The 24201-nt window shown below is 38.2% G+C and overlaps 1 protein-coding gene and 1 long non-coding RNA gene across 6 annotated transcripts in view; one reads left to right on the top strand and one right to left on the bottom strand.

Annotated features, from left to right (window-relative positions):
- The window catches only part of LRRC28 (leucine rich repeat containing 28), a 60435-nt gene extending 36890 nt beyond the window's left edge, over window positions 1-23545 (bottom strand). The window contains exons 1-6 of one of the 4 annotated variants that reach the window (XM_075506293.1): window positions 23405-23510; window positions 21237-21290; window positions 20370-20598; window positions 15733-15773; window positions 13036-13073; window positions 12141-12278 (exon numbers count right to left, since the gene is read on the bottom strand). In XM_075506293.1, coding sequence (XP_075362408.1) covers window positions 12141-12278; window positions 13036-13073; window positions 15733-15773; window positions 20370-20537 — 385 coding nt within the window. In that variant the 5' untranslated portion in view covers window positions 20538-20598; window positions 21237-21290; window positions 23405-23510. Of the gene's footprint in view, window positions 1-12140; window positions 12279-13035; window positions 13074-14056; window positions 14076-15732; window positions 15774-20369; window positions 20599-21236; window positions 21291-23404 lie in introns of those variants that run through there. The other 3 variants (XM_075506291.1, XM_075506295.1, XM_075506294.1) reach the window with 3 other exon arrangements.
- A 185-nt stretch (window positions 23546-23730) lies between these two features.
- LOC142411802 (uncharacterized) overlaps window positions 23731-24201 on the top strand; it is a 47721-nt gene continuing 47250 nt past the window's right edge. For both annotated transcript variants that reach the window (XR_012776294.1, XR_012776295.1), the window contains exons 1-2: window positions 23731-23947; window positions 24027-24116. This is a non-coding gene — a long non-coding RNA (uncharacterized LOC142411802). The remainder of the gene's footprint in view (window positions 23948-24026; window positions 24117-24201) is intronic.

Here is a 24201-nt window from a genome sequence, read left to right as displayed (position 1 = left end):
TTTTTCAAACTAAAAGGAACAGAATGCATTGTTTTGATGCTACAGCCTGAAGCCCTTTATCTGAGTTTTATCAAAGTATACTCTATCACTGATCAAAGCAACAATGACAACTTAATGTTCTTTAAAGTTATATATTGCTGCATAAACTTCCCACTTTTGTCTTGTGGCCTCCGGCTCAGCATGTCATTGGGAGTATATTCAAAGGTCAAGAGACTTTCTTTCAGAAGCCCTCTGTTCCCAAGTGGCAGCTCTAATGATTGCAGGAGTGGAGACTAGAGTGGGGTAGATTAATTCCATCAGGGCTCTGTTCTCATATACCCTAGAAAATTCAGGTTGTCATTTCTTCTTTCACATGTTTGAAAGCCTAATTTGTACATTACTGTATGAACTATTTGTATGTGGTAGTAGCATTTCCATGTTGCCCTATTACTGATTTCATTACCGTCTAAAGACCTCTTCTCACTCTGGTAATTGAACTCAGTATTTAATTTTAAGTTTCTTTCTTTCCATTTAATATTTTGCATATGCCATGTGGCTGGCTGACTTTAAGGAAAGTTTGGAAGTTACTTCCAAAGAGACAAAAAAAATTAAAATCTGTATTTTAATAATTTACTGAGAAATCTCAAATTGAGTTTACTAGAAAAATATTATGCAGTTTCATGTTTAATGAAATGTTTTGAAATGAGTTGCACTTAAGACTTCTTATTTAATAAAAAAGCATAAGAACATGCAACATAACTATCATGGTTCTACAGTTATATTTAAGATCTCTGACATCTCCATAAAGTTTTAAGCTTCAGATGAATGCTTGTCAATTACTTGATGCGCTCTCAACATCTTCAAAATTCCTGTCTACCCCCCACAGACAAGAGGAAAACCCCTGGAGAAACAAGGCTTACAGTGACTTGAGAAATCAAGGACTGCCGAACAGAAGCATGAGCCAGGATTCAAGAGGCAGCACCAAATCTCTTAACAATAGAGAATTCAGTTAAATCTGCTCCCATACTTTCAGGAGTGCACGAATTGTCCAAGTACCTCAACACCTGAAGCAGCACTCAAACTCGTTTATCTTGGCACAATTCCTTTATTTCCTACCCTTGAGGGGGACAGCTACCAGGGGGAAAGCCCATAGCCCAGAGCTTAGAAAACATACGTGTTTATGCAAAGATTTTGATTTTCACAAGTGGAATACTGCAAAGCCAGAAGCACAACAGGCTTGAGAGCACCACTGGTAATAATTAGGTTGGCTCCTCTCTCCTTCGTCCTGATTTCACCTACACCTCACCAGGTTTCTTACTAACTCCTTTTCAGAGAAGGGGATTGATTGTATAGGGGGGGGGGGGGGGGGGGAGTATGGGGCTGGTGGGGCCAGATTCTGCAAGTTTGATGCATGATGACTTTCACAAGGATCTCACATGGAATAGTAGGGGAACAAATGGCAACATTGTCCCATTCTCAGAAGCTAGTTTCAAAGCACTAAAACCATAGATATGTGGGATTTTCATGCTTCAGAGCAAATAAAAAATGAAAATAAAAAATAGGGCAACAGCAGGTCACAGGCAAGCCTTACACTGACATATTCTTACTCTCTAAACTAACGTTCGTTCTACCAGGAATACACTATAATAAAAAAGTGTTTTCGTGATTAGAACTCACATGATGTCATTCTGAGAGATGTCTCTTTCCAGATATGTGATGCCACCATAACTTTCACTAAGATTCTGTGGCCAGTAAAAATTATCACATAAAAAGGGAACCTTTATAGGGCAATCTCTGCCCACATCATATGAAGAACTCAAATGAAATTAACATGGTCTGAAACACTGATGTACAGTGTCCTACTCTCAGACACTCTTGGATCTAATTCATGAACTCAGTAATTACATGAGCACACTGTTCATGTTTTAAATACAGTCAAACCTCAACCAGGCAGAGATTTTTCAAATTAAAGCATCAGCAAAACCAAAGTAGGGACCTAAGAAAAAGTGTGATTGATCCAAAATCATTATCATCTTGCTAAAATACTTAAGAAAAAAATTGAAATCGGTAAAATTAAGTTACAATTTTGAGCAACTTTTAAGTATCACAAAACTAGTATTAGAAAACTCAAACAAGTTGGTCATTAGGCTTTTGCTTCAACAGGATTTTAGTCTTCAATTTATTGACATAACCTCAATGCCAGTTTCAGTTTGTCCCTGATCACTTTTCCAGATACATAATGACCACAGAAGTTGTTTTAACATCTATGTTTTATAAAATCGCAGGTACTTGGAAATATGATGCACTGAGCCATATCACAATTTATTTTTTTAACTAGAAACATGCTCAGTAAAATAGCTTAATTTCCAAATACTTTTTCTAGTGATTGTGCTAAATTAAAATAGCCAATTTTAAGATGGAATTTTCTAGTCCAATAAGCCTAGTACACAAAGCAGTATTTGAATACGTAATTTAAATGTTACAATGAAAGACACTGATGGCTTCTTCCAACTGTTTCCTATTAGTTTTCAGATTAATGAATTACAACACATACATACTTAGCACATGCATTTTTGAGAACCTGCTGTGCAACACCATGAGGAATACCACAGGCCATTGTTGAAAGAGATAGTTTTGTTGGGTTTTTTGTTTCTTAACGTCATTTCTGCTACAGTTACGGGAAATATTTCAGTTCCAGTACACCCAATAGAAGCCTATCTGGAAGAAGTGCTGGAACAAAAGCATACATTAGAACAACATTTTAAGCTTAAAATACAGCTTTAGAATTTTTCTGACTATATGTTTATACTACTGTTTTTGCTACCAGCATCCAGTGACATTATGAACCTTCTGTGGTATGCTAAAAAATGTTGTATGATACTAACAAAGATGCTCTTAAAAGCCCCTCAACAGGGGGGGAAATGGAAAAAAAAAAAAAGTAAGAAGGGGCAAGCAGACAAATAGAGAATATCAAGCAGCTCTGTATACACAGAAGACTCATTCTGACACAGTATGCAGGTGAGGGTATAAAGGAAAAACTTCAGTTAATGAAAATTTCCAGGAATTTAATGGAATTTTATTATCTCTCTTCACTTCCCTCCCCATACATTTAAAGCACTCAGAAGTATTAGTAGTCCTCCTGAGAATTTAACCCAAACCAAATGTTTGAGCAAGGCAGACTCTTATAAAATCTCACACAACCAACATCCTTTAATTAAATAGGTACCACTGTGTTTGGCCATGCATGAAAGCTAATCTGTAAAGAATACCACTTCTACAATATACTAGCCAGTGCTTTGGTCACCTCTATTTAGGTCACAAAGTCCAATGACAGTCAGTAACCATCCACGTTGCCATTTTGTTCCTAACTCTTCAGAGATGACACTCTGCTATAATTTCCTACGGGAAATTTTTCTTATAAAACATTTCAGTCCTTACAGGCTGTCAGGTCAGGGCTGTATTGGAGTTTATACACGATCAAAACACGTAAAAATCTTTTCCTCCTATAAATCCAAAGAATATCTTAAAGATAATATCAGGTATTTTATTGTGCTTCTACATTAATACACTATAATTACTGAAGCCTTACTAATCCTGATGTGAAAAAAAACAGTACAGTAACAGACAAGTGAGGGTAAGTTTTGCATCGATTTAGGTAAAAAAAAAATATTTGTTGTTGTTGAACGTAAGAGCTAATGCAAACCTTAGTATGCTGACTCTTGGTTTTATACAGTAAACTGAATCTAGAAATGAATTATCATAGAATCGTTTAGGTTGGAAAAGACCCATAAGATCATTGAGTCCAACCATTAACCTAGCACTGCCAAGTCCACCACTAAACCATGTCCCTAAGCACCATATCTACACTGCTTTTAAATACCTCCAGGGATGGTGACTCAACCACTTCCCTCAGCAGCCTGTTCCAATGCTGGACAACTCTTTCAGTGAATAAATTTTTCCTAATATCCAATCTAAACCTCCCCTGGTGCAACTTGAGGCCATTTCCTCTTGTCCTATGGCTTGTTACCTGGGAGAAGAGACCAAAACCCACCTCACTACAACCTCCTTTCAGGTAGTTGTAGAGAGCGATAAGGTCTCCCCTCAGCCTCTTTTTCTCCAGGCTAAACAACCCCAGGTCCCTCAGCCGTTCCCCATCAGCCTTGTGCTCCAGACCCTTCACCAGCTTCGTTGCCCTTCTCTGGACATGCTCCAGCACCTCAATGTCTCTCGTAGTGGGGGGCCCAAAACTGAACACAGTATTCGAGGTGCGGCCTCACCAGTGCCAAGTACAAGGGAACAATCACTTCCCTTGTCCCACTGGCCACACTACTTCTGATACAAGCCAGGATACTGTTGGCCTTCTTGGCCACCTGGGCACACTGCTGGCTCATATTCAGCCAGCTGTCCCGAACACCCCCAGGTCCTTTTCCACCGGGCAGCTTTCCAGCCACTCTTCCCCAAGCCTGTAGCATTGCATGGGGCTGTTGTGACCCAAGTGAAGGACCCAGCACTTAGCCTTGCTGAACCTCATACAGTTGGCCTTGGCCCATCAATCCAGCCTGTCCAGATCCCTCTGTAGAGCTTCCCTCCCCTCAAGCAGATCAACACTCCCACCCAACTTGGTGTCATCTGCAAACTTACTGAGGGTGTACTTGACCCCCTCATCCAGATCATTGATAAAGATATTAAACAGAACTGGCCCCAATACCGAGCCCTGGGGAACACCACTTGTGACCGGCCGCCAACTGGATTTAACTCCATTCACCACAACTCTTTGGGCCCAGCCATCCAGCCAGCTTTTTTACCTAGCAAAGAGTACACCCGTCCAAGCCATGAGCAGCCAGTTTCTCCAAGAGAATGCTGTAGGAAACGGTGTCAAAAGCTTTACTAAAGTCTAGGTAGACAACATCCACAGCCTTTCCCTCATCCACTAAATGGGTCACCTTGTCATAGAAGGAGATCAGGTTAGTCAAGCAGGACCTGCCTTTCATAAACCCATGCTGACTGGGCCTGATCACCCGGTTGTCCTGTACGTGCCACATAATGGCACTCCGGATGATCTGCTCCATAACCTTCCCCGGCACCAAGGTCAGACAGACAGGCCTGTAGTTCCCCAGATCCTCCGTATGGCCTTTCTTGTAGGTGGGCGTCACATTTGCTAACCTCCAGTCAACTGAGACCTTCCCGGTTAGCCAGGACTGCTGATAAAGGATTGAAAGTGGCTTGGTGAGCGCTTCTGCCAGCTCCCTCAGTACCCTTGGATGGATCCCATCTGGCCTCATAGACTTGTGTGTCTTATCAAACAGAGCATATATTTTAGAGATCTATGCAAAGAAAAACTTATTTTTAATAATTAGGCATCAACCTACTTCAAGGAAAACAACATAAAGATAACAATTAAAAGAGATTTTTATTTAGGAGTCCGTGCTCCTTTAAATAGTCACATACTTACAGAGTGCAAAGCTCATGTAACCTAATCTATGTTTTCCTCAAATCCCCACAAGTCCATTTACTTAAAAACACCACACTCCTGGATGGGTGCCTGGCGTACCAAACCTGTCCTGTCGTGCATATTTTTATACATGTTACTAAATTAGGAAAGCAGAGTGGACTAAGGTTATGCCAACTCTGAAAAAAGAACAGGGTCTGCAACAGTTTGAGCCTTTGCTTTTAAAGTCACAATCATTATAAAATAATTTTGAACTTTATTATTAAGTAATACTTTTATTACTTAAGATACTTTTATTAAGTATCAAAGCGATCTACCCTAATCAGAGACAGTAATAAAAGCAGAAGGGAAATATCGGGGGGGGGGGGCAAATTTATTCCCCCCCCCCATTTTGAAGGCTCTAAAATCAAAATATGGAAAACAAGTTTAAAAAAATTATTTCGGACTATGTATTTTAATGCCAGGGTCTAGAATAAGAATAGAATTATTGGCATGCTGTACCCATGATCTGTGGAAATCTACTGTGACAAGGAGGTAAGGAAGAAGTTGTTTTTATATGCCTTTAATTAAGATTTACTGAAATACCTTATATTGAGCTCTATTCAGAATTACTAAGTTGGGTATTCAAGAAGTCTTTACCAGTGAAATACTGGTATGAATAGTAAATACAGATATTGTACTTTAGAGCAACTTAAAAAAAAATGAGAGAAATGAATATGCAGTTTTCATGTCAAAGTTTCTCTTGCCCCCAATTAGCAAAGCAAATTCCTAAGCAAAACAGACTTAGCAATAATCAATTAACATTCCGAGGGTTACTTTATAAATAGACAAAGCAGTAATCAACAATTATAGTTTGATTTAGAATTTTATTAACGATTGAACCCTTCTTGTCATTACCACTGAAGTTACCTACGCAAGAGAAAATGATCTAGTTTTATCTATAAGTTACATATTTCAAAATTCATCTTTATGAACTCTTCCAGCCTTCTGGAAGCGCAAGCTGTTTCAGTTACAAAAACTCAGTGATCTTACCGCTATTAATTTTCTATTAACTTAGAGGATTATTAATTATGGAGAGATAATTTCCTAATAACGGGTGGAAAGACTCAATCCTCCCCAATGTTAAATATGATCAACCTCAAAAAGGTGTGGTCTTAACAAATGGAATGGGAACACCCAAGTTCTATTTCTGGCTAACACTGACTCCTGCTGTGGCCTGGAGCAAATCACTTCTGTTAAAAACACTTTTTTCCATTCTGGAAAATGAGGATAACACTCCCTTATCAGCTTCACAGGATCTTTCTCAAATGCTTTGAAGATGAAGTTTTATAAGCCTACAAATGTATTTTAGTGAGGCTTAAACTGACTATATTTCTAAAACAATTTGCCTTAAAAAGGAAAAGGATTTGAACAGAAATTAAATTAAGAGTATATATGCTATTAACCTCCCCTAAATATTATTGCAGTTTGCACTTTAAAAATACCAAAGCCAGATGAATAAGTTTTCCTTCAGATGCTACCTAAAGGAAGCAAAATGGCAACAAGTGGATGCAATATGCAGAAGTCTCCAGAGACAACACGGAAATGTCAATTCGAAATGGAAGCCACACACTTCCTTATATGGGGAAGAAAGGGCATTTGCTAAACCTGCCTTTGACTCTTGCAGAGATCTGTACCCCCCTTCAGCAACAGCTGGTGCTCCCCAGTCACCTGCACTTTCACTTTACAGATTAAAGAAACAGCATCGCACAGTTTACATGAAGTTTAGTATTATTTGACTGCAATTTGGTTTTGCCTGATCAATGCATTCAGCTCTTGGTTTTTAAAGTTCCCCAACAACAAACACAAAGGGAAACTTGGTCTAGCCAACTTGGTAAAGACAACTGCTGATACATTTTTTTTTTCCCTTCTTGAAGGGAACTTTGCCAAAAGATGGGCTGGGATCATAAACCATACCCTGTTCTTTGTTTAATTACTTAGCTTTTGCTCTTGACTTGGCAAAACATTAAGCTTTTCATTTTAGTAAATCTATAATTAACTCCAACATGTGCTGAGTAAACATAACCTCATTTTTAATTAAATCTTAGAACAAGATGCTACAACTTGCCATTTCTAAGGAGTATTTCTTAAGTAATGGGCAATAAAAAAAAACCTAATCCTTGTCAAACACGAAACTTAAGTCCAACTTTGAGTACAACCCACCCTCTTTTAAGTCATCTGTTGCCCAAACGTGCATTCACTAACTACAAGACCAAAATGTAAACCTGAAAAGCCATCACTTCACACCAAAAGTTTCCAAGGCTAAAGTCAAATCAAGTCTAAATGGTAACACAGCAAAACTGAGAGATAACTGTGGCTTTGGGACTCCTGAAGAATAATTCTTCCAGTATATCTCATTGGATTTTTTTTTTTTTTTGCAAATGATGCAATAATTCTTACACAAAGAGAAAATAAATACAATTTCTCAACAATGAAAGGAGTTGAAATAGCATATGCATTATAAACATCAGGAACAAGTGGGAACTTTCTAATTCGACATTCATAAGTGAGAAGATTCAGAAAATTTACTTCTGACACCACATTCATATAGGACTAACTCTACATTTCTAACTTAAAATGAGACATCAATTCTCTGAATAAAGAGAAATATCTAAAAAAATAAAGTTAAGCTACTATGAAAATGTAATGTCAACTCTAAGTCAAGCTTATACATGAGCTAATGTAATAATATGAAATAACCATCTTTTGTTTATGCTACAGCTCTAAGATTTTTTCAAATAAGATCTCTGGCATTACATATTTGCAAATGGTCCTCAAGAATTTAGATTATTTAAGTGCTAGAGTTAAATATTAGAAAACTTCACAAAACTTTACTTCACATTCAAGAATTACATGTACCAGAGCCAAATAAAAGAACCAAGAATTGTTAAAGACAGAAGCTACAAGATTTACAGTTTGCAGAACAAAAAAAATGCTGTGCATTTCAATGAAAAAAGTGTTCAAGAGAACTTTACAATATTAAAATCTCCTCTTCTTACTTATCTACAACTCCTTTAATTAGCTCTCTTCTCAAAGACAGAGCCTCTCAGTTAGTGATTCCGATTACCACAGAATCTAGATACTGATGACTCTATATTAGGCAGAAGCTGGTCCACTTACTAACCTTATCCAAAGTATATTCAAAACATGACTTCAAGAGAATTTCACAAAGCATTTTCTTCCAGCCATTTTATATTATATTTCAATTTCAACATGTTTTTTCTGGACAAGTTTTTCCCTTTGCTTCTCATCCAGTTATCTCAGTCATCTTTCAACAATTCTCACAACAATTTAATGATGCCTGATGGAAGTCCCATTGTTTCAGTGGTAGTGCACAACTAAACAAAGTGCCTTGAGGCCAAAGTACATGATCATAGCCATGGGTGACACCGATTTGGTAGTGTTTGCTAAACACAAAGGTAGGATTATCATTTACACTACAACACTGCCACAGCATAGAAAATGCTTTCTAATCTCCAAGGAACACAATTTCCATGCTTCACCTAATGCCCTTTTTGCCCTCATCAGTCCTGTATTGCCTGATCTCTCAGGAAATTAAGGCTTATGTATTTTATGCTGTCTGCATGTATTTTCATCCCTCTCCCCCACCTCCTCCCTTAAAGTAACTTTTTAAAACTAGTTGGACAATCATGACCAAACCTGAGAAAAGAAGAGAGGTCTTCATTATTAAATTCTCACAAGTTTTATGAAAACAGGTATTTAGAGACTAAAATCTTGCCCATCACATTGAAGATAAACCACAGCACAGGCTCAACCTTTATTAGAGTCTGAAGAATGTCTACAATCAGACCAAAGACATAAAACTTTATAGGGCTTCATTATGCATACTATTTAAATTGTTTTTATCTAGAGTTATGCTAGATTTCTATAAGGCAATCTTAAATACTAAAAATGAACATTAAGAGCACAATTGTGGAACAAAAACATTAAAAATTGATAATGAATCAACATATGCTATTAACTGCATTGTTTCTTTCAGTTCTTAATCACAAATTAAGGAAGACACAACAGAGAATCATTTTTAAAATATAAAATGCAATAGAAAAGCATGGGTGTTCAGACACTTAATGGCAAACATTTACCATCCAACTGTTCTGCAGTTGTAATGAAAAGGTTTTTTAGCGATTGATTAAGGGTATTACTAAGAGTAGCCTCCTAGATATCCATGTAGTTTCAACAAAAACTGAGAGTACTTATAACACCAGACACCGGGAAGGGAGAGACAAGAGGAATGACAGGGCAACAACTCTAAAGTAAGCTTTTTATGCGATGACATCATTATGCTGCAAGTTGGCCTATCTGGTTACACAAGGTGAATACTGATCAGCCTTTCTTAACTGGATCCTCAGCTGTGCTAAACAGTTCACTGCCATTTGTGTGATACGTGCAGGACTAAGTCTGGAAGAAAATGATGGTCACGAGTTTTGAAAAGTTACTTCCATAAATGACCATCACCTACACCTGAAAGCTATTTTTTAATGCAGATCTTCAAATTCTACACAAGCTGCACTAGTAGAAGCTAAATTGTATCTTCAATGGTTACTTATTATAAATTAAGAGCAATTAAGAGCTGTCTTTCCCTAACAATGCATTGCAATGCAGTATCTGCATAAAAAAAGCAGTTAACACAAAAAAATGTACTGCAGTGAAATCACGTCTCATCCTAGTTCATTTTATTAACTTTGCTAGCTTTTCTGACAGAACGCTATTTAACACTATTATGAAGATTCATGCTACCAATATAATTAAGCATCAAACAATTCCTCAAAACTTACTATTTGCTCTGTTTTTCAATTATGGAACATAAATGTTATCTTCAAACTCAAACACTGTGTTATAAACATTGTGTTATAAACTTCTTTTAAATCTTCGCAATTTTACAAAGAAAAACTATGAAAATATGCTTGGAAGCCCTCTTCAGGAAGTGTTATGTTTAGGAAACACTCAATGCAGTAGATTAATTCTCCAAGGGGCAAACTCTCCAGTGTAAGTGAAAGATTAATCTTGCTCAGACTGATAACACTCAAGCTGTATGACATCCAGTCATGATGATAGTGACAGCATCCGAACAGACAGGATTAGTAATGATAGCAGTAATGGCATATGTATAAACTGATGGTACACCACCAGCAAAAACAGAAAGACCAGACACCACCGGATTCTCCAATTCAAAAGTAGGCAACAGTAGTATTATTCTAAGCATGCAAGTTTTCATGCACACAAAACTAAATGCACTTAGGGACAAGGCTCAGTACCAAATTTTGTAAACTTCAGGAGAAATTAAATGCAGCATGCCTATGCAGCTGATCCCAGTTCCTAATCAAATGTGGTAGACTCGAAATCAGCTCTTCAGTAATGTAAATTATCCTTTTGAAAGTCTTTTTTGGAACCTTTTTAAGTTAATGTGTGAAGTTTTGCAGAAAATGTGTCACTTTTTCTTTGAACAAGTCTTTCTTTCATGGTACAGCACCATAAGGTAAATTATCTTTGAGGAACATAAAGCACACTCAAGTCACTCCTTTCTTTTGAATGTAGGACATCTGAAAATTGATGGAAATTTTATTGGCCTTGGGTCATAATGTTTAACAGGTTTATCTAATTTCATTCCAGAGCATTTACATAGTCATATAAATTTTTTTCTTTCTAATCATAATAATCCTTTGACTTATTCTTATTAAGCTTATTATGCCTAGAAAAGTACAAGGAAAGGACAGCTAGATTTCTGCACCCAAAACTTCAAGAAGCAATTGCAATATAATTCTTGAGAATAACCAATGTGAACTTAAAAACACATGAAGGTCACATTGAGAAGTTAGTTAAAATTAGAGCCAAAAGCTAATCCTGTTAGATTAAGTTAGACCATTTTTTTTAAACGCTGGCCTTAGATTTTTATCATCTGTGCAGATAAGAAGATGCAAATATGCCATAGAAAGATTAAAACAAATTTAAAAAATTTCCAAATCACCATCATCTTATCTGGAAAGATATAAGGGCAATGGAAGAAGAATAATCAGTTATGTCTGCTTATCAAAGTATTTAGAAGGCAAAGAAAAAAAAAAATCATTCAAAATCTGCCTATGGCCAGCTTTTTCTGACTTTGTGTCACATTTACTTTGAATAAATTTTCCTTTTTTATTATAAACTAGCAAGACAAACATTTGTTATTTACTGTCATAGTGAGGTAAAACTGCCATAGGGAAACCTACTAGACATGTGTCTTTTTAGAAAATACAAGAATGGGGCTGTTGGGCGAAAAGAAAGAGAGGAAGGACTGGAACCCTTTATGTTCTGGAAAATTGGAAGAAACATCATTTTATCATAATGACAGTTGGCATTTTGTGTCTTCTCAAGAAGTTCAATTTTTTTCTTGATACAATGGCAAAGACTGTTAAATAGATACATTTTTTTTTACCCCACTTCAGAAGCATTTTTCAGGACTTTTCTTTACCTTAAGTACATACAGCATGGCTTTTTTCTAAATACAGGGTACATTTAGTACAATACATATAATGGCAATCCCTGCCTAGTCTTTAAATGAAAGTTGTACCATGCTTCAACTGTAAGATATGACTAAACCTAGAGCAGATCACTATGCAAATTAAGTTCAAATGGAATTTGTCATTGTTGTAATCCCTCACACATTTGTACTTACCTGCAGGTAAATATTTCAGCTGGTTGTTAGCCAAGCGAAGATGACGTAAAGATCTCAGGCGGCCAATCTCTGGACACACAATTTCGAGGGCATTATCACTTAGGTCCAGAAACTGCAGTTTAACGAGGGAGCCAATGGCTTGTGAGAGAACAGATTAAAACATGAATGTGACCCAACAGTAATGTTAAAATCTTAATAGGACTATGAGAGGATAAAAAGCCACAGTACCTAACACCTATGTCTGAGCAGATTTTGACATCTTAAAGCCGGTCTCACAACTGAATGACATAGTTTGTGGAAATGCTTATCTAACAAACAGTACACTGCTGGCAGTGAGACAGGGAGGAAAAAGAGTGTGATGTACAGAATACTCCCATTTCTAGATTCTCCTTAGACGATTCTGCTCTGAAATCCCTTCTTCCATTCCTTTGCTTTGAGTCTATCCAATTTATATATTCAGAAAGAGTTTAAAGCACTTTCCTGCAGTTGGGTGCATAACTCTGCAATTGAGGCAAGGAAGAGAAACCAGTACAAGTTCTTGATACTTTAGGTTTCAAATCTGTCATGATCTAAACCAGCAGAGTATTCTATGTGGTAACTGGCTGAAAGCGGAAGACACTCACGGTTTTTTGTTCTGTAGGTGAGTGCCATTTAGCCTTTTCACTTTCTGCAATTAGAACTGAAGCAAACAGCATTTAGGTGCATTTGAGAATTCATTAAAAGAATTTAACATAGCATAAACAAGTATATTATCAACTCAGAGGTACACTGGTATATTTTGTATGAAAATCTTTAATGTTTTATGGGAAAATAAAGGAAAAACAGGCCTCTTCAAAGAAGAAAAATGAATATTTTATGATTCCTGACACTTATTGTGAGCTGGTAGATTACTTACCTTCAGGTACAACAACTATGTTATTTGAATGAAGGTACCTGGGGGGAGGAGAAAAAAAAGCAGAGGACACCACCTGTTACCCTCAAGGACTTCTGCTACATAATCAGTTTGCAAAATATCCAATTTCAGACTGAAAGAGCACCCTCAAAGCCATTCCTCTCTATGACCACAAAAGCTGTGGAAACTGTATAAACTGGCAATGGATAGGTACTTAAGTTTCACTTAGACTATTAAATGATTAGCATAAAAATAAGAGAATGACATACAATTATTTTAAACAAAACATTCACAATTACAATAATAACGGGCTTTAGTTTTGAGAGTCATAAGAGGAAAACAAAAAGGAAAAAGAATAAAGCAGATAGAATAACCAAAATGAACCATATTTGATCACCAGGTTATTCTACACTTAATGCCGGTAATAAAAGAAAAAAGCCCAAACCCACACAAGTTATACAATTACAAACATTCTCCCTTGCACATAAAAAACTCTTACACCTTTACTGACTGAAAAAACAAGCACATGATCTACTCACTGCAAGTGGGTTTTTCAAACCTAGAGTACATTTTTCAAAAGAAAAACCCAATCTTGCACGTGGTTATTATTTAGGTAGGTGGTGAGGGTGGCCAGATCTCTCACGAAGAATATTCAGCACCCTCTGCTGGAGCACTTCCAGTACTACGAGTAACAGAAAAACTTCTTAGATGAACAAAATTTTCAAATATTGATATCTAATTGTAAAGGTATACTGAGTACTCAATGTCCAATCGCTTAGGCACACATGGAAATTGTTTGCACAGCATATTTTTTTACATTCTATTGAAACAGCATTTCCAAAAGTAGGAGCCTGTCTTTTCGGGGAGATAGAGGCAGAACAAGGAAAAAGACACGTGGACATTTCAACTGCGTGAAGCATCTGAGCCTTCTCTTTCTTTAAAAACTGCAGACATTTACAGTTTATTAAAAATGTAACAAACATGAGGATAGCAGATATGTTTGTAGAAATCCTTATATATACACCTCAGGATGAGAATTCTCCTACTCATTTCAGCTGCAGCTCCTGAAAATACTTGTTAACTATTTCACTCAAGCTAAAAAAAAAAAAAGTCTATTATGAGTATCTACACCTAGTATCCCAGTATGAGGGACATGATATACAAAGAAACACAGACAATAGTGAATTGTTAAAAAAAAATATATAGTGAAATTGCTAAGGATGTAACTTTCAGGAAAATGAAAATAAGTTAAGTTTTTCTTTCCAAATTTAAAGCTACTGTAACAAATTATTCTTTAAATAAATATTTTGTGGTCTGTGTCAACAAAACATCTCTTAATGTCTGATCAAAAATTGACTTGTACTATTAGAGCAACACAAACCACAGGCCCACTGCAGTTCTCTCTAGACCACCAGAATGTGTGGGATAATGGTGGTACAACTAAGCTTGCTGAACCCCAAATAGTTACATTTGACTCCTACAACTCGGTGTTTGTAAGAGATTATTTTAAGCTGTAATTTATACAGGTTTTCCTAAAGGCACCATCAGATAACATGGAGATTTCCTGATGCCCCATGGCAAATCATTAAATACTAAGTATATCAAATACAAAAATATTTATTTTACTGCTTCAGAGCATAAACATACTCTCAACACTCAGGCATGATGAGACAAGACTGTCTCTTAAGCAAGTTGGAGACTGCAGTGACCTACCAAACAGTTCAATTACACTGTGGTCGCGTGTACCAGAAAGGTGTGGTTTCAAGGGCCAAATTAAGATTACAAGATCAGACAGCTGAATGCATTAGACTACTCAGATACACACCTCCTCCTGTTTGGAGCTTTCCATTAAATAAACAGAATCAATGGTCCATCAGTTTACTCAACTGAAAGTGAGCCAACTGAGTTATAAGGGGAAAAGAGGATGTCCCTTTTAACCTCCCCGCTGCCAATTCTACCATACAAGGAAATCATAACCTTACAAGAAGAAAAGGGGAGGGAAGAAGATATTGACTCAGGGGCTTACAGCTTAAAATTAATTGCCAAAATAATACAGTTCATGTGACATCCAGTCTTTGGACAAGATTGGATAAACTACTCTGACTACAGCAATCGTCATTAAATAGTTACTACCCCTACTCACTTATTCCAGCTCCTATTTGACAGTCTGTGACTTGCCTCAAAAAAAAACTTAGTAGTACAATCAGCAAGACTGAGATCATAATAACCCTGGTAGCTGGGGTGGAAACGAGCAACTAGGGATGGGCTGGAGGCAGTAACCTGTTACTCTGGCTCTGTCACAACCATCTGACCATCACATTTGGAGGTTCCAGTGCTTTATCAGGGTGACAACAGTCTACGCAGGAGTTGGGGACTAAGTATTTTTCCCTTAGCTGTGTAGACTTTTGTATAACAGTTCTTGTTATACAATAAACAAGAAATTATAGGAAATATTAACATGGGACTGAATACATCTGGATATACCTCCTTTAAAAAAAAAAACACCACAAAAAAAAAAACCCAAAACCCCCAACACCCCCCCCTTCCCCAGTCCAACAAAAAAATGACCCTTTCTTGCCCTCCAAGAAAACCATTCACACTTAAGAGGCAGGCTATGTGCAAGCAATACATTCTAGAATTATTTTAAGATAAGATGGATGAGCATAATAAAAATATATTAGAACTCCTACACAAACTCACAATTCCACGAGGTTTGGAAGCTTCTGTGCAAGGTTTTCTGGCTGAAAAAGAGTTAGAGATTTTTTAGGTTTCAAAACAAAAAACAGACACACACATATTGTGTACCCAACTCATTTTAATAACCATACTAAAACACGTCAGCAGCTAGTCACAGAAAAAATGGCAACAAGGAGCTTGTATACAATACCCTATGTCCACATCCCCACATGTTCTCCATCAGTGCAACCTGGGATATATCAAGGGTGAGCAATTCACTAAAACAGAACTACAGCCTAGAAGTGACATTAACATGTCCTCAAGCAAATGGCAGGCAGATTTCTGAGGCTGAAAAGATGGATTACCAAAACCTTACTTTTGAAATTATATTCAAATAGAGTTAGTTGAAGCCAAGAGACTGCTAAGAAGCTGCAGCATTTACAGACTTAAAGCAGAACAAGAACTATACAAGATGTCTAACCATAATGTATTTTACTTTGTAATGCTGCTAAACTGGGAAATGACCTACAAACTTTGTGTAGCTTAATCAATTACCACCAAGCCAGAAGTGCTGAATACATCAAACTAGATTTTCATATTTACATATTGACATGCATATAATTTTCTAACTGCTAACTGATCCCTAGATGCAATTCTGTTTCTTGATGGCATTTAGAGCCATGAACATATATCACAAAATCGGCTTCACAAGTTTCAGATGTCATGTTGGTAACCGTACTCAAAATTATTCAAGGTTAAGACAGTTTTATTGCTTAAGAAACCTACTTTAAACATAGATATGTTTTATTGAAAAAAAAGTTTTCACAATACATATATGCAGGAACAAATGAATTTTAAAAGCAGCTCGATCATATGGTCAATTTCCTGTTAAAAAAACAATTTTTTCTGTCATGTAGCAATTTTCACTGTCATGTAAGTTTAAGGTAAATTATCTAAAATACTTAACTTTGTGTTTATAAATTTATTATGGAAGGAATATACTAACCTGAAAAAGTAATACAATAATATTCTTATGTAGCAAACATGCCATATCCTAGATCTGAGTACAAAAAATAGTTTGTTTCTAACTATGGAGCCGCAAATGATGGCTCAGTAAATGAATCCGTTGACATCAAGATGCAGGAAACAGGCTATAACTAATCAGTTGTTGCCACCTACCGGAAGGTTTGCCACAGTACACTTATCTTCTCGGCACAGAGTTTTATTTGGTCAAAGAGAAAAGCTTAAGCTGGGAAAATATGCAAAGGCTGCAACATGCTTGAGCACAAAAAATTCAAGCTTTAATTTAAAAAAAATGAAGACGGAATGTGAAAAAGCAAATTCACTGTCATCCTAAACCCTCTATTAGAATAAGCATACTAACCTGAATCACAAGTTATTTTCACATTATACACTAAGGTTATATTCTTATTCTTGCTTTAATTGCTGCGTATTGTAAGACAGCTAAACTCAGGAGAGAGACAATTTTACAGTTTAGCAAGTCAATGACAGAAATTCTGCTTATCTTCGAGTACCACAAAAACAATGCGTCTGAGTTAAAGTTGCTCAATACAACATCCTACAATGAAATTAAGATTAAAAAAAACTATTCACGATCCATCAATTGAGAGGTAAAACTAACTCTGGTCTCTACTGGTGACATGACAACAAACAACAATGATAAACCAATCATCAACTCTGCCCCCAGTTTAGTGAAGCTTGCCTTGCCCTCATGCCCACTGGACATTTTTCAAAAAGTGAACCTGCTGATCTGTCTGAACAGGACAGCATTGTGTGTTCTGAGTTAGTAAATTAAAAACAATTATTCTTTGATATGGCTAGATCATGCTTCTGACAGTGCCATGAAGGCAAACTCGTATTTCCTTTTAATAGATGGGGAAATAGGATTACTGGAAGGCTAATGTTATCAGTCAAACATTAAATGAGGAGAAGTTGGAACACTTGATGCAGGGATACAGATGTGCTATATAGCTTCTTGATCCATTCGTTATGTCATAGCCCTCTATCATTTCCATCTTGCCAATGAAGACAAAAGTGAAATTATTCTTAGGCAAGGTATGTGTAAATTCTGTCAGTGTAACTATTCCAGACATTTTCATAGGAGCCATCTGTCAAGGACTAGAGTCATTTTAGAAGAGCAAAGAAGAACAAAAGCTGACTTAGTCAACATTTTTCAGAACCCTGAAGGAGTGAACCAGTGGGACGAAAAGTACCACCTTACTTTAAAGAAATATGGTGCAGATTTAGTTTTGATGATTGCTAATAATCCATATGCAATTTCAAGTATTTATTGATGAGCTAATGCTCATCATCTTGCATAGAATCAAAGAAGCACAAGGCTGAAAGAGACATTACTATTACTCTTCTCAGAGAGGATCAGCCCTCAAAGATATTGGTACATTTTCTCTTTCAGAAAGTCTCAGTGAAAGGAATACAGCTTCCTTCAATAACCTATTTGTTTTCAACTATTCTCTGATGAGATTCCTGCCCCTGCCCCCCCACATAACTAACTTACTACTTCTTTACTGAGATTGGAAGTATTACTCGAACTACCAGGAAAAAAAAAAAGTCATTATGAAAATACTGCTTTGTGAAAATACTGATGATTTCTGCTCTGCCCCATTCCTCCTCTTCTATTTTTTTTTCTTCTGTCTTCTCTTTTTGCAAGCAGAATTAAACTAAATCTCTCAACCTTCTCTCACAAGGCACGTTCTCTAAAAATCCCTTGTTGCTGCTTTCTAGGTTTTTTCCAGTTTACCTAGGTTGTTCATAAGTATGAAACCCCAGACTCAATCTTTGCTCCAGCTTATGCTTTAACAGTATCCAATAGTTATTTCCTTCTGCTTTTAATGGAGATTGTGAAACTTCCTATGTTCCAAAAAGACATCTGCCTTTTTTTGTAACATGCTGCTGACTTGATCTATTTTTGTCCACTACAACTTCCAGCATCTATTCTGCCAAACAGATGCTCAGTGAACGAGACCAAATTTTGTTTGCCTAGTTCGTAGCTATAATGCTATGCACTTCAATGAGATTCCACCAAGTCATATCACGAGCAACTTATCCTGATAGTTTTGAATCCTAATGCTCTACTTCATGATGTTTGCAAATCATTTTGCCTAAGTATGATCTACATTTTAAGTATTATTTCAGTTCCTTTATCCCAGGCCTCAATTACAATACTGAACAGTTGAGGGAGAGCTGCCTCCCTCATTTGATACATCTTCCGTTGACAGTAACCATGGGTAATTACTCTTATGCCATCTTACACACCTATAGGCTGGTAAACAGATATTGAGAGGAAAATGGAACTGAACTGCTACTTGCAAGACTTTGTTTTGGTTTCTATTTTATAATTGCTTTGAGAAAAACAAAACCAGGCTCTAACACATACATGCAGAAAAGTGATATGCAAAACTCTCCTTATTATTGTTTCATCTTTTGAGCAGTGCAAACTTCATGAACCTCACACCACTGAATTTCACAAAGCGTCAAAGCAGAACTGTTTACAGTCTTTGGTTAATTTTTAAAGAAGCTTTAATTTGTAACCATGACTCCTATCCTCCCATTAAATTATTAAGCAAAGGACTTGCCCAGAAACAAAAAGTGCCAAAATAATTCTCTACAGTACATGCAAACTTAAGTGACTCATTCAAGATGAAGAAAAAACATAAAATCTTCAGAATCCTTTCAGCTTTTGGGCCAAGAAGTGAAACCTTTATTGAGGAATTCTAATGTATCATTGTCAAAGCTTTAAAGACTATTCCTTAAACTAGAGTACTGGACTTCTTCTGGAAGCACTGAAAAATATATAATTTTGGTGAATTTTACGTAGTCAGGCCCTCCAGCTCCTCTGCCCTGGCTATTATTTTACCTATCACACCATGGAAGACCCCAAGAAAAAAACCAAACTGAATTACTTGGAGACTTGAGCCTATTAACAGTGGCAAGTTTTGACTCTCTATAGAGCATCTTTCCAGCTCAGAATATCTGACACAGTTATTTAACTACCCCACACTGAATTCTGAGGTCACAACATTCATTCAGGGTGAGAATTTGTTCAGTTCAGGGAAAAACAACAAAACAAAAAAAAAACCAAAACAGAAAATCCCACAACCCTGAAATTAACTGTTTGTTCTCCTATCAACAGCAGCCCATATACACAAGTTTTCACTGACACCTTAAACAGCAAGCTTTGAAATAGACCCTGGGATTGACAACGCCTTTAAAATAAGACGCACACCAAGGCAAAAGTTGTTGAGCCTAATGAAAGAATGTAGACTAGATTGCACAGTATGACCTAACAGCAGAAAGGCCTGACCACTGATGTGAGCAAAATTTATAGCAGTTAAAAAACCCCAAACAACAAACCTCACAAGAAAACCCCCAGCAGATCTTCACAGAGCTTCAAAAGGGCACCCATAAAATGTCATAAACTTTCATTTATTATACTCTACATTACCTATGCAAGTTCAAACATAATACAACCAAATACTCATATTTCACAATGGATGACATCATTCAGGATCAGATTTGCTATAAGATAATTTTTTTTTTAAATTATCTTGTTTTTTCTGTTCCAAAAATCAGAATTCCTAAACATACAGACAGTAAACATTACAATAAAGAGGTTGTCGTACCAATGTGGTCAGGGAATTTCTTTTCATATAAAGTCTCTCCAAGTACTGCAGCCCCTCATCTTTCAGTAACTCCAAAGGAAAGTGATGGAGATTACGGTAATTTAAGAACAAGTTCTTGTGCCTTTCCAGCTTTGCCTCAGAGATTGTTTTACATAGTTCTGATGCCATGACTAATCCTGTTCCAAGCACCACATCTAGTGCATTGCATCTTCTGAAAGCAGACCCATTTCTAGGAGACAAAAAGAGAAAAAAAACCAAACCCATTATCAAGGTGTATGCCATGCATTGTTTTGCAGAAAGAGTTAGTTATTACATATTATCTGATAATTTATCTAAACACACTTGTTCCAGTTAATACATAAATAAAGTACCCAGAACATCCACACCATAAGATATGTTAGAAGCACGTCTTTGACTATTTTCTGGATGAAGCTTTATAGCGTGTTTTCAGGCTGGCAATAACAAGATCTTAAGGTATACATAATGCTTTTTTTCATCCATTTTTCACGGAACCTTTCAGATAATTTTGTCAAAGTTGCCACCACAAGGGGGAAAAAAAAAACCAAAAACCACCTCTCTCTGCTAACCATTATTAATGTCCTACATCTATTCTGTGAAGCGTGCTGATAGAAGAATCCACAGATTGTAAGACAAATGCACAATTTATTAGAGGACTTCTTATCGTCAGATGACTAAAATGCCTTCATGGAGCTTTTAATCCAGAATTACAAAGGCAGTGAAAGTTTGTTAAGCTTTCCCATATAAAAGTATCGGAAGAATTTATCAGTTGGAAGAGATATTGGGAATGGACAGCCAGTTAGGACATTTTAAAATAATAAACTAATATATGAGAAATCTGAAACTTACAGCAAGAAAATTTATAAAGTGCTAAATGTGAGAACAGATTTTCAGCTCTCTTTTCTAAAAATAAAACCAGAAAGAACCAAGTGTCAAGCTTTAACCGACAATTTCAAACCCAGAAAACAAAAGCATGAAGACAAATTAAAAATTAACTCGTATCTAGAACCATATTTTATTTAGCTGGTTTTTCAGGTATAACCAAAATTGTAGTCATTATTAGGTTGTCTAGATTTAGATGACAACAGCAATGCTACATCTTTTCAATTGTCTCAGAAGTCAGGAGAACAATAAATCCCAACTATTTATTAATTTAAAGTTACCAGTTTGCTACAGACTCGTGTGTATAAATTAATTTCCATTACTGAAAGGCAAGGAATCATAACTGCTTTCCACCAATAACATTTTCTATTTTAGTTCATTCCTTTACTGAAGGAGAGATTTCTAATCATAACAGATACTGGAAGTGAAGGTACCAAGTTACAAACAATAATCCTATCTGATTATACTGTAGTTGTTGTAGACAAAACTCTTTACCCAGCTGAAGACTGACAACTGGACCATACACGTAAATCGAACTACTTTATTAGTTTCAGTAATTCCTTTGATTTGCAAATAAGCAGCTTTTACCAGCAACTTACATCCCTCTGGAAGAATACAGTATTTATTTTCTTAGAGTCCCATAAACACTACTAATCACAACTTAGATGTAATATCCTGCACACCTTTTCTAGTCTTGAGTTATCCCCAATTCAAGCCATGCTAAGATCCGTTCTGTAAGCAAACAATGACCCTGACGAGAATCCTATATAAGATTAGAAAGTATCAGTCCAACTTTGGTTCAACAGCATTCATCTGAGAAGAACGATCGCTATAACAGTTGCCTTCATTAGCTCTCTTAATGAGACAGGCCCTGGGCACTAGCTGGCCCTGGGCACTAGCAACAGTAAAGCTCCCTTAGTTCAACAGATAAAGGAAATTAAGCCACTACAATTCCAAACTCCACATCTGTGATCAGCATTAAAATAATTCAAGGAAAAGCATCAGAATTTTTAATGTGCATAGTCTGAGCGTATTTGAGCACTAACTGCTACAATACAAGAAATGTTAAAGGAAAGTTCATCTTTCCCTGAAATATTTTTTTAAAAAGAAAAGCTGTGAAGTCACGAAACACATACATAAATATCCAATAGCCTTCCAGTTTGTCCAGAGATGCTTTTTAGGTGTTCTGCACTTGCAGACTTCTCTTCAGAGTTGTGACTACATGTACCGACTGGACAACACTTAGCCATGGCACACATGAATACACAGACATGCAAGTCCACAAATGCAAAGTCCAGTCGTAACCTACTCTATTTTGGCTCTTACTTCAAAGGAAAACCCTCCCACTCTCTTCCACCACCAGCCAAACTTTTTCTCCCTAAATACTCTTTTTTTCCAGAGATGAGACACAGCACTGCCAAAAAGGAAGAGACACAATCACAGTCTCCAAGGAAAGCAAAAAGGGAGGATGAGGGCAGATATACCCAGTGATGATGGCCCTATGAGGAGTCAGGTCATTGAGGGGAGAAAGCTGCCGTTTCACACAGGATAGAGAAGACAGAAATAAGCCCGCGCCGAGCACACGACAGGGAACGTAGGCGAAGGCGTGCAAAGGGGTGACACCGGGAGGCTCTGGAGACCCCCAGACCTGCGGGCCGCCTCCAGCCGAGCTGGGACTGCTCGGGGGGAAAGAGCGCACACGGGCAGATGAAAACTTGGAGGAGCCGCAGGGCACAAGAGAACGAGGCTATGAGGTAGGGCTGCACGGAGCCGCCCTGCTCGCTGCTCCTTGGGCCCTGGGAACTGGGGGAGGCCGGTCTGTCACGGGTGGGTGCGAGGCAACCGGCCTGTCCCGGCTGCGCAGGGGGGGGCCACCACAGGCGGAGGCCTGTGAGGGCTGAGGAGGCGGCGAGAGGCCGCCCCCACGGCTGAAGGGGGACCGGAGAGGAGCAAGGAGGAAGGGGCCTCGCCCGGGGGGCCGGCGAAGGCTCACACCCCCTCACGGTGAAGGCGCCGTGCCCGCGCGGTCCAGTGGGCAGACAGCAGGGGTCAGAGCAGGGGAGGCACCCACACACAGAGAGATCCGCCCTGTCCTGCTCCCCGCCCGCCCTCCCACCGGGAGGAGAGTCACTCACCACTACTGGTGCCGCCGGAGCGGCGAGCGGCGATCAGCTCCGCTCGGCTCTGCTCGACGCCGCCGCCGGCCCAAGCACCCGGGGGCGGGGCGGGGCGGGGAGGGGCGGAGCGGAGCGGAGCGAGCCGCAGCCGCGCGAGACCGCTGGCGCCACACGACTCTCGCGAGACGCCGCCCCGCCCTGCCTCGCCTCCCGCCACAACACCGCCCCCTCACCACCCACACCTGCCTCTCACCCAATCACAAGGCATTCCACCGCCCACCATCCAATCACAAGTTCACCTCTCTCCCAACCTTATGTCCCCTCCCCTGTCAGCCAATGAGAGGGCGCCCCACCTCAGCGCCTCGTCCGCCTCCTGCTGTGGCCTAGGGACGGGCGTGAAGGTCTGGCTGGTGGTGGGGGCAGGTTGCGTCGTTCCCTCCCAGTGCGTCTCCTTGGGGTAACGTGTAGGTTCAACTTGCCTTCCCAGGTGTTTACACAGTTCCCGGTGTTTACACCAGTTATGCCTGCTTAACAGCTTTTGAAGGGGAACGTCATTTGCAGGTAAAAGTGGTGGCCAGAGACCATCTTCCCAGCCAAATTTTGGTGCAACTAACACTATCTTTTATTTCTTTGTTAACAGCAGACTGGACACCCTTAGGCAATCCTGCCTACACCCCCAACCTGCCTATCACAACCGTTTTTACCCATGATATTTGGCCTGTTGAAACAGGTAAGGGAATTATGGAAGCTCAACTTACCTACGTGCTGTTCACCTGATTTTGATTTTATGTGTATTCACACATATTGAGATGACC

Source organism: Mycteria americana, chromosome 6 (assembly GCF_035582795.1).
Source record: "Mycteria americana isolate JAX WOST 10 ecotype Jacksonville Zoo and Gardens chromosome 6, USCA_MyAme_1.0, whole genome shotgun sequence".
In the NCBI taxonomy this organism is placed as follows: Eukaryota; Metazoa; Chordata; class Aves; order Ciconiiformes; family Ciconiidae; genus Mycteria; species Mycteria americana.
The sequence above is the reverse complement of the archived record's forward strand: the minus strand, read 5'-3'. Positions and strand labels throughout refer to the sequence as shown.